The sequence below is a fragment of the Oncorhynchus mykiss genome, chromosome 16, assembly GCF_013265735.2.
Source record: "Oncorhynchus mykiss isolate Arlee chromosome 16, USDA_OmykA_1.1, whole genome shotgun sequence".
Lineage (NCBI taxonomy): Eukaryota > Metazoa > Chordata > Actinopteri > Salmoniformes > Salmonidae > Oncorhynchus > Oncorhynchus mykiss.
In genome coordinates, this window is record NC_048580.1 from 4,335,623 (window position 1) to 4,345,780 (window position 10,158).

At 42.7% G+C, this 10,158-nt stretch overlaps 1 protein-coding gene across 3 annotated transcripts in view; it reads left to right on the forward strand.

Annotated features, from left to right (window-relative positions):
• The window catches only part of tasp1 (taspase, threonine aspartase, 1), a 92,419-nt gene extending 90,625 nt beyond the window's left edge, over positions 1 to 1,794 (forward strand). For all 3 annotated transcript variants that reach the window (XM_036945982.1, XM_036945984.1, XM_036945983.1), the window contains one exon: positions 1,520 to 1,794. In XM_036945982.1, the coding sequence (XP_036801877.1) occupies positions 1,520 to 1,621 (102 nt within the window). In that variant the 3' untranslated portion in view covers positions 1,622 to 1,794. The remainder of the gene's footprint in view (positions 1 to 1,519) is intronic.
• Positions 1,795 to 10,158: the final 8,364 nt, after the last annotated feature.

Genomic DNA, 10,158 nt, shown 5'->3' on the forward strand with positions numbered 1-10,158 from the left:
CTACATATCCCTCTTATCCTCCCCCCAACCCCCTCCGTTCTCTTTCTGTTCTACATATCCCTCTTCTCCTCCCCCCAACCCCCTCCGATCTCTTTCTGTTCTACATATCCCTCTTCTCCTCCCCCCAACCCCATCCGTTCTCTTTCTCTTCTACATATCCCTCTTCTCCTCCCTCCAACCCCCTCCGTTCTCTTTCTCTTCTACATATCCCTCTTCTCCTCCCCCCAACCCCCTCCGTTCTCTTTCTGTTCCATATATCCCTCTTCTCCTCCTCCCAACCCCTCCGTTCTCTTTCTGTTCTACATATCCCTCTTCTCCTCCTCCCAACCCCCTCCGTTCTCTTTCTGTTCTACATATCCCTCTTCTCCTCCCCCCAACCCCCTCCGTTCTCTTTCTGTTCTACATAACCCTCTTCTCCTCCCCAACCCCCTCCGTTCTCTTTCTGTTCTACATAACCCTCTTCTCCTCCCCCCAACCCCCTCCGTTCTCTTTCTCTTCAACATATCCCTCTTCTCCTCCCTCCAACCCCCTCCGTTCTCTTTCTCTTCTACATATCCCTCTTCTCCTCCTCCCAACCCCCTCCGTTCTCTTTCTCTTCTACATATCCCTCTTCTCCTCCCCCCAACCCCATACGTTCTCTTTCTCTTCTACATATCCCTCTCCTCCTCCAACAACCCCCTCCGTTCTCTTTCTGTTCTACATAACCCTCTTCTCCTCCCCCAACCCCCTCCGTTCTCTTTCTCTTCTACATATCCCTCTTCTCCTCCCTCCAACCCCCTCCGTTCTCTTTCTCTTCTACATAACCCTCTTCTCCTCCCCCTAACCCCCTCCGTTCTCTTTCTCTTCTACATATCCCTCTTCTCCTCCCCCAACCCTTTCTGTTCTACATAACCCTCTTCTCCTTCCCCCAACCCCATCCCTTCTCTTTCTGTTCTACATAACCCTCTTTTCCTCCCCCCAACCCCCTCGTTCTCTTTCTGTTCTACATATCCCTCTTATCCTCCCCCAACCCCCTCCGTTCTCTTTCTGTTCTACATATCCCTCTTCTCCTCCCCCCAACCCCCTCCGTTCTCTTTCTGTTCTACATATCCCTCTGCTCCTCCCCCCAACCCCATCCGTTCTCTTTCTCTTCTACATATCCCTCTTCTCCTCCCCCCAACCCCCTCCGTTCTCTTTCTCTTCTACATAACCCTCTTCTCCTCCCCCTAACCCCCTCCGTTCTCTTTCTCTTCTACATATCCCTCTTCTCCTCCCCCCAACCCCCTCCGTTCTCTTTCTGTTCTACATAACCCTCTTCTCCTCCCCCCAACCCCCTCCGTTCTCTTTCTGTTCCACATAACCCTCTTCTCCTCCCCCAACCCCCTCCGTTCTCTTTCTCTTCTACATAACCCTCTTCTCCTCCCCCCAACCCCCTCCGTTCTCTTTCTCTTCTACATAACCCTCTTGTTATTTTGTAAGAACTGTACTCACTTTAGTTAGAGATTAAAGGTGTTTAAAACTCTCTCTTCTCTCTCTCCAGACTCACATATCCCGCCTGCCTCCCGGGGCTGTAGCAGGACAGTCGCTGGCCATAGAGGGAGGAGTGTGTCGACTGGTCAATACCCCAACAACAGTCGACTGAGCCACACCCACTTCCCCGCAGACCACACCCATTACCCAATGGGCCACACCCCCCCTCGTCAAAGCCGCCTTCAGCAATACTCAAATGTAACCTCAACGCCCCAACTCCCCCTCCTCTACCCCCACACAGCAGTAATACGTTTGGGCTGTTTTAACAGGTGTCAGTGGGAGAGAGGGGGAAAGAGAGGGAGAGAGGGGGAAAGAGAGGGAGGGAGGGGGAAAGAGAGGGGGGGGGGGGGGGGGGGGGGGGAAAGAGAGGGGGGGGAGAGGGAGGGAGGGGGAAAGAGAGGGAGGGAGGGAGGGGAGGGGGAAAGAGGGGGAGAGAGAAAGAAAGAGGGGAGAGAGAGGGAGGGGGAAAGGGAGGGGGGAGAGAGAAGTTGGAAGAGTAAGAGAGGAGGGAGGGAGAGAGAGAGAGGGAGCGACAGGGGGAAAAGAGAGAGAGAGGGAAGTTGGAAGAGTAAGAGAGAGAGAGAGAGGGGGGGGGGGGGGGGGGAAGAACGAGAGGAAGGGGGGAGGTGTTAGCTTTTGCTTCCAGCACTACAGAACTATCCCTATAGCCACTGTCTGCTTCCAGCATGTACTGTATGCCAACTTTACCTTAACGCCCCCAGCCTACAATACCAGAATCCACATACCAACACCTCGCCTCCAGTCTCTCACCTAAACTAGACTTCATGGTACATCATCGGTTTGTTTCATTCTTCTTCTTCTTCTTTGTTTTTGTTAACTAAAGGCACCGTCCTCCTACTGTATATAATCTAGGAAAACAGGGTGAACAATATTCATTTCTATTGTACATTTTTCTTAGTTTTTTTTTAATACTTGAGATTTATTATTATTGCAAACTTTCAAGTGCTGCTGCTCCTTGAATGCAAAAAAAACAACAACAACAACAACAACAACAACAACATTGGTTTTGTGTAATTTGGAAACATGTTGAATTGTGAAGGGTTTTTAGGTCGTTTTACTCGACGGCATCTGTAGCGTCGCAGGAGTGTGTTACAGAAAGGTTCCTAAACGTGTGTAATATTGTGTCTGGGAGAATTTTGTACGTAAGGGTTGAGAAATATTATAATTAATGATAAAAGCAATCCTTTGGGATCACTTTTCAAGAGGCTAAGTTGACCTATGTACAGGTGCACTGCTTAGTTAAAACCTAGAATCATCACATTTGATTGGACTGTAAAAGTAAGCATCAAATCTGATTGGACTGTAAAAGTAAGCATCAAATCTGATTGGACTGTAAAAGTAAGCATCAAATCTGATTGGACTGTAAAAGTAAGCATCAAATCTGATTGGACTGTAAAAGTAAGCATCAAATCTGATTGGACTGTAAAACTAAGCATCATCAAATCTGATTGGACTATGTCTGTAGCGTAGAGAATCCTTCTATGGTCCATAGCCTTAGTATGCTGCCACTCCACCAAAATGAATGAAAATCGCAAAAAAAAGAGAAATTAAAGCTAGAATCCTCAGTTGTTACATCCATTTTTGGACTTTCAAATGAATGGTACGTTTCCTTCAAAACGTTGTTTTCACACCCCTTGATTTGTTTTTAACATGTTTTGTTGTTGCAGACTGAATTTTAAATGGATTAAAACACAACACCCCATCATGTCAAAGTGAAATTATGTTTTTAAACGTGTTTATAAGTTCATTAAAAATGAAAAGCTGGAACGTCTTGAGTCAATCAATTTTCAAACCCCTTTGTTATGGCAAAAATAAATAAATAATTTAAATGTGCTTAAACATTTACATAATAAATTGGCTGGACTAATAGTTAAGAAATAAAATGAAAAGCCTTGAGCTGGTGAAGTCATGAATTACACATTGGATGGTGTATCAATACACCTAGTCACTATAAAGATACAGGCGTCCTTCTTAACTCAGTTGCCGGAGAGGAAGGAAACCACTCAGGGATTTCACCATGAGGCCAATGGTGACTTTAAAACAGTTAAAGAGTTTAATAGCTGTGATAGGAGAATAATGAGGATGGATCAACAACATTGTAGTTACTCCACAATACTAACCTAAATGACAGAGTGAAAAGAAGGAAGCCTGTACAGAATACAAATATTCCAAAACATCCATCCTGTTTGCAATAAGGCATTAAAGTAAAAACTGCAAAAAAATGTGGCATAGATATTAACTTTGTCCTGAATACAAAGTGTTATGTTTGGGGCAAATCCAACACATCACTGAGTACCACTCTTCATATTTTCAAGCATGTTGGTGGCTGCATCATGTTATGGGTATACTTGTCATCGGCAAGGACTTGGGGAGTTTTTTTAGGATAAAACAAAACGGAATAGAGATAAGCGCAGGCAAAATCCTAGAGGAAAACCTGGTTCATTCTTCTTTCCAACAGACACTGGGAAATTAATTCACCTTTCAGCAGAACAATAACCTAAAACACAAGGCCAAATTTACACTGGAGTTGCTCACCAAGCAGATGGTGAATGTTCCTGAGTGGCTGAGTTACAGTTTTGATTTTAATCTACTTGAAAATCTATGGCAAGACCTGAAGATGGTTGTCTAGCAACGATCAACAACCAATTAGAATTTGGATAATAATAAATGGGTAACTTATGCAAAGCTCTTAGAGACTCAACCAGAGAAGACTCACAGCTCTTAGCAACTTACTCAGAAAGACTCACAGCTGTAATCGCTGCCAAAAGTGATTCTAACATGTATTGACTCAGGGGTGTGAATACTTATCTAAATTAGATATTTCTGTATTTAATTTTCAAAAAATATGTTTTTATGGGGTATCGTGTGTAAATGGGTGAGAAGAATTCTATATTTAATCCAATTTAATTCAGGCTGTAACATAACAAAATGTGGAATAAGTCAAGGGGTGTGAATACCTTCTGACTGGTTGTTTTGTCTGATTCTTGAAGAATAGAAATGCCTCATCAACAAGCTGTAATAAAAATAAATGTGAAAAAAAACTGCATGTGCAAAAACAAGAACCTAAGCCAACCTCTGACTACATGTGTACGTAGGGTCTTCTTGATGACCTGTCGATATACAGGTGTTTCAATATGTCATGTTTTCAGTACTGAAGCTGCAGGTATATAACTTGACCCCACCACCACCATCACCATCACCACCACCATCACCACCACCACCACCACCATCACCACCATCACTACCAACAACATCACCACCACCATCACCACCACCACCATCACTACCAACAACATCACCACCACCATCACCACCACCACCATCACTACCAACAACATCACCACCATCACCACCACCATCACCACCACCACCATCACTACCAACAACATCACCACCATCACCACCACCACCACTACCAACAACATCACCACCACCATCACCACCACTACCATCACCACCACTACCATCACCACCACCATCACCACCATCACCACCACCACCATCACCACCACCACCACTACCAACGACATCACCACCATCACCACCATCACCACCACCACCACCATCACCACCACCACCATCACCACCACCATCACCACCACCACCACTACCAACAACATCACCACCATCACCACCACCACCACCACCATCACCACCACCACCATCACCACCATCACCACCACCATCACCACCACCACCACCATCACCACCACCACCACCACCACCACTATCACCACCACTATCACCACCATCACCACCACCACCATCACCACCATCACCACCACCACCACTACCAACAACATCACCACCATCACCACCATCACCACCACCACCACCATCACCACCACCACCATCACCACCACCACCACCACCATCACCACCACCACCACTACCACCACCACTACCAACAACATCACCACCACCATCACCACCACCATCACCACCACCATCACCACCACCACCACCACCATCACCACCACCACCACCACCACCATCACCACCACCATCACCACCACCACCACCATCACCACCACCATCACCATCACCACCACCACCACCATCACCACCACCATCACCATCACCACCACCACCATCATCACCACCACCACCATCACCACCACCACCACCATCACCATCACCACCACCACCATCATCACCACCACCACAATCACCACCACCACCATCACCACCACCACCACCGTCACCACCATCATCACCACCACCACCACCACCATCACCACCAACACCACCATCACCACCATCACCACCACCACCACCATCACCACCACCACCATCACCACCACCACCACCACCACCACCACCACCGTCACCACCATCATCACCACCACCACCACCACCACCACCACCACCACCACCACCACCACCATCACCAAGTCACCATTTAAGAAACAACACTTTATATTTGTCAAGTCACATGACAAGACATCTGTATTTTGTAGTTTAAGAGAGAATTAAGACGTCATTTGCCAATGAAAAATGGTGCTATTAAAGGTTGGAGTTAAACTACTGTATTGATCAATATGAAAAAAAGGGCCTATTGTTACTGAGGGCTTTTCATAGGATAATAAAAATGGAAAAAGGTGTATATTCTTTTACTATCTTAGTTTTCATTTTGAGACTCTCGCTTATTTCGTTATAATTAAAGTACACGTATGTTTTCAATAAATAAATACAGCATAAATGTATTATTACTTGAAACCGTAAAGAAATGAAATATGAAATGTTATAAAGCTATTATTAATATTACTCTGCTTTCTGCCATGTAAAACCGTAAGAAATAAATATCAATAAATAATAATAAATATCAATAAATGTTGCTGATTAGTGGTGTTACTCAAGTGTTTTTTAAAACACTATATTATATATATATATAATATATGTATTAAAGTATATTATATATATATATAGATAGTATATGTATTAAAGTATATGATATATATAGTATATAGTATATGTATTAAAGTATATTATATATATAGTATATATATATAGTATATGTATTAAAGTACATTATATATATAGTATATAGTATATGTATTAAAGTATATTATATATATATAGTATATGTATTAAAGTATATTATATATATATATATTATAGTATATAGTATATATATAGTATATGTATTAAAGTATATTATATATAGTATATAGTGTATATATATAGTATATGTATTAAAGTATATTATATATATAGTATATGTATTAAAGTATATTATATATATATATATAGTATATATATATATATATAGTATATGTATTAAAGTATATTATATATAGTATATAGTATATGTATTAAAGTATATTATATATATATATATAGTAAATAGTATATAGTATATGTATTAAAGTATATTATATATATATATAGTAAATAGTATATAGTATATGTATTAAAGTATCATCTGTATTTATGTATCTATCTGCATGCAGATGTATACAGTGGGGCAAAAAAAAGTATTTAGTCAGCCACAAATTGTGCAAGTTCTCCAACTTAAAAAGATGAGAGAGGCCTGTAATTTTCATCATAGGTACACTTCAACTATGACAGACAAAATGAGAAGAAAATAATCCAGAAAAATCACATTGTAGGATTTTTTATGAATTTATTTGTAAATTATGGTGGAAAATAAGTATTTGGTCAATAACAAAAGTTTACCTCAATACTTTGTTATATACCCTTTGTTGGCAATGACAGAGGTCAAACGTTTTCTGGAAGTCAAGTGTACCTATGATGAAAATTACAGGCCTCCTCTTTTTAAGCGGGAGAACTTGCACAATTGGTGGCTGACTAAATACTTTTTTTTGCCCCACTGTATACATCACGTAATGACATGCGGAGTGGCATTTACAGCTGCACTGAACTAAACTATAAACGCCACATGCAACAATTTCAACGATTTTACTGAAGTTACAATTTCATATGAGGAAATCGGTCTATTGAAATAACTTAATTAGGCCTATACGTCTATGGATTTCACAAGACTGGGAATACAGATATGGATCTGTTGGTCTTAAAAGAAAAAGGTAGTGTCACGTCCCCTGATCTGTTTTTCCCCTGTCTTTGTGATTGTCTCCGGCCCCCTCCAGGTGTCGCCCATCTTCCCCATTATCCCCTATGTATTTATACCTGTGTTCTCTGTTTGTCTGTTGCCTGTTCGTTTTGTTTGTCAAGTCAACCAGCTGTTTTGTTCTCCTGCATTTCCCCAGTCTCTCTTTTTCTTCGCCCTCCTGGTTTTGACCCATTCCTGTCCTGACCCTGAGCTTGCCTGCCTGACAACTCTGCCTTAGCCTGCCTTATCGACCCCTGCCTGTCTTGACTTGTCGTTTGCCTGTCCTGACTCTGAGCTTGCCTGCCTGACAACTCTGCCTTAGCCTGCCTTATCGACCCCTGCCTGCCTTGACCTGTCGTTTGCCTGTCCTGACCCTGAGCTTGCCTGCCTGACAACTCTGCCTTACCTTACTTCTCTGGATTATCAACCCTTGACCTGTCGTTTGCCTGCCCCTGTTACTGTAATTAACATTGTTACTTCAACACAGTCTGCACTTGGGTCTTACCTGAAATGTAATAGGTAGGGGCGTGGATCAGAAAAAACAGTCAGTATCTGGTGTGACCACCATTTGCCTCATGCATGCAGCGCGACACATCTCCTTCACATATAGTTGATCAGGCTGTTGATTGTGGCCAGTGAAATGTTGGTCCCACTCCTCTTCAATGGCTGTGTGAAGTTGCTGGATATTGTCAGGAACTGGAACACGCTGTCATACACGTCAATCCAGAGCATCCCAAACATGCTCAATGGGTGACATGTCTGGTGAGAATGCAGTCCATGGAAGAACTGGGACATTTTAGGCTTTTAGGAATTGTGTCCAGAACCTTGCAACGTGGGGCCGTGCAATATCATGCTGAAACATGAGGTGATGGCGTTGGATAACTGGCACGACGACGGGCCTCGATCTCTGTGCATTCCAATTGTCATCGATTTAAAATGAAAATTGTGTTCGTTGTCTGTAGTTTATGCCTGCCCGTACCACAACCCCACCGCCACCATGGGGCACTCTGCTCACAACGTAGAGATCAGTATCCCGCTCGCCCACACGACGGCCGGTACAGTTGAACCAGTTATTCAACCGCGAAGATAACTTTTCCCGTAGCCATCGATGGTAAACATTTTCCCACTGCGGTTGGTTACGACGCCGAACTGCAGTCAATGTCAAGACCCTGGTGAGGACGACGAGCACGCAGATGAGCTTCCCTGAGATGGGTTTCTGACTGTGCATAAGTTTTTCGGTTGTGCAAACCCACAGTTTCATCAGCTGTCTCAGAGTATCCCGCAGGTGAAGAAGCCGGATATGTTGGTCCTTGACTGGCATGGTTACACGTGTGTCCGGTTGGATGTACTGATGACATTATCTGGTAATAGTTCTGGTGGACATTCCAGCAGTCATCTGTGGCATTGTGTTGTCTGACAAAACTGCCACAATATTAGAGTGGCCTTTTATTGTCCCCAGCACAAGGTGCAATGATCATGCTGTTTAATCAGCTTCTTGATATGCCACTCCATTCAGGTGGTTTGATTATCTTGGCAAAGGAGAAATGCTCACTAACAGGGAACTAAACATGTTTTTTTTTCTCCAGAAAATGTAAGATAAATATAATTGTTTGTGTTTGGAAAATGTCTGAGATTTTTATTTCAGCTCATGAAACGTGACCAAAACGTTACATTTGTTCAGTACTGTGATGGTCCTAAGACTGATCCCTGAGAAACCCCCATTGTAAACAATGACATTTTCTAATTGATTCTAACAGATAGTTGAGATTTGTTACTTTCATCCAAACATGTAAGTATATTATGCATTCCTGCTGTGTGTCTTGTATAGCATGAGATGTAGTTCTCCACTTCCATAGCCTTGTTATCCCTCTGTCATTTTGAAACCTAAACACATCATGCTATTTGTAGACCAGCGTAGGCCTATGCCAGACAGACAGCTTATAGGTCTGTCCCAATCCACTCCACATATCATAGCTATAACTGTGGGCTGCCAAAGATTTGTAGTCTAGGGATAAATTACACCCTGGACAATAACCCTTAAGCAGAAATAGAAGTCTGCAGAAAAAGCTTGTGAACATATAAATGGTTTGTAAGTTAAATTAGAGATAATGATTGTGTCTGCTAGTCCAGGTTCCCTTCCCTTTCTCCGGAGAACCTTGCCCGAGTACTAAAATGTTCAGCCTCATGTTCATTTTTAGTAACATTTTTTTTTTCACTTGAGGTATTTGTTTTAAACAAGCTTCACTCTATTCTCTTGCCTTCAGTCATCCAGAGAATATTTCAGTTTTTCTCTTAGTGAAGCGTTTCCCAAACTCGGTCCTGGGGACTCCAAGGGGTACACACCTGATTCAAATAATCAATTCTTTATCACGATTTGATTATTTGAATCAGTTGTGTAGTGCTAGGGCCCTCAAAAAATGGCAATGTGCACCCCTTTGGAGTCCCTAGGACATCATTTGAAAAACGCTTTTTAGTGTAGAGGTAGCATAGCGTAACATATGGTATTAGCTTAGCACAGTGTAAAACCTAGCGCAGCATATAGTATTAGCTTAGCA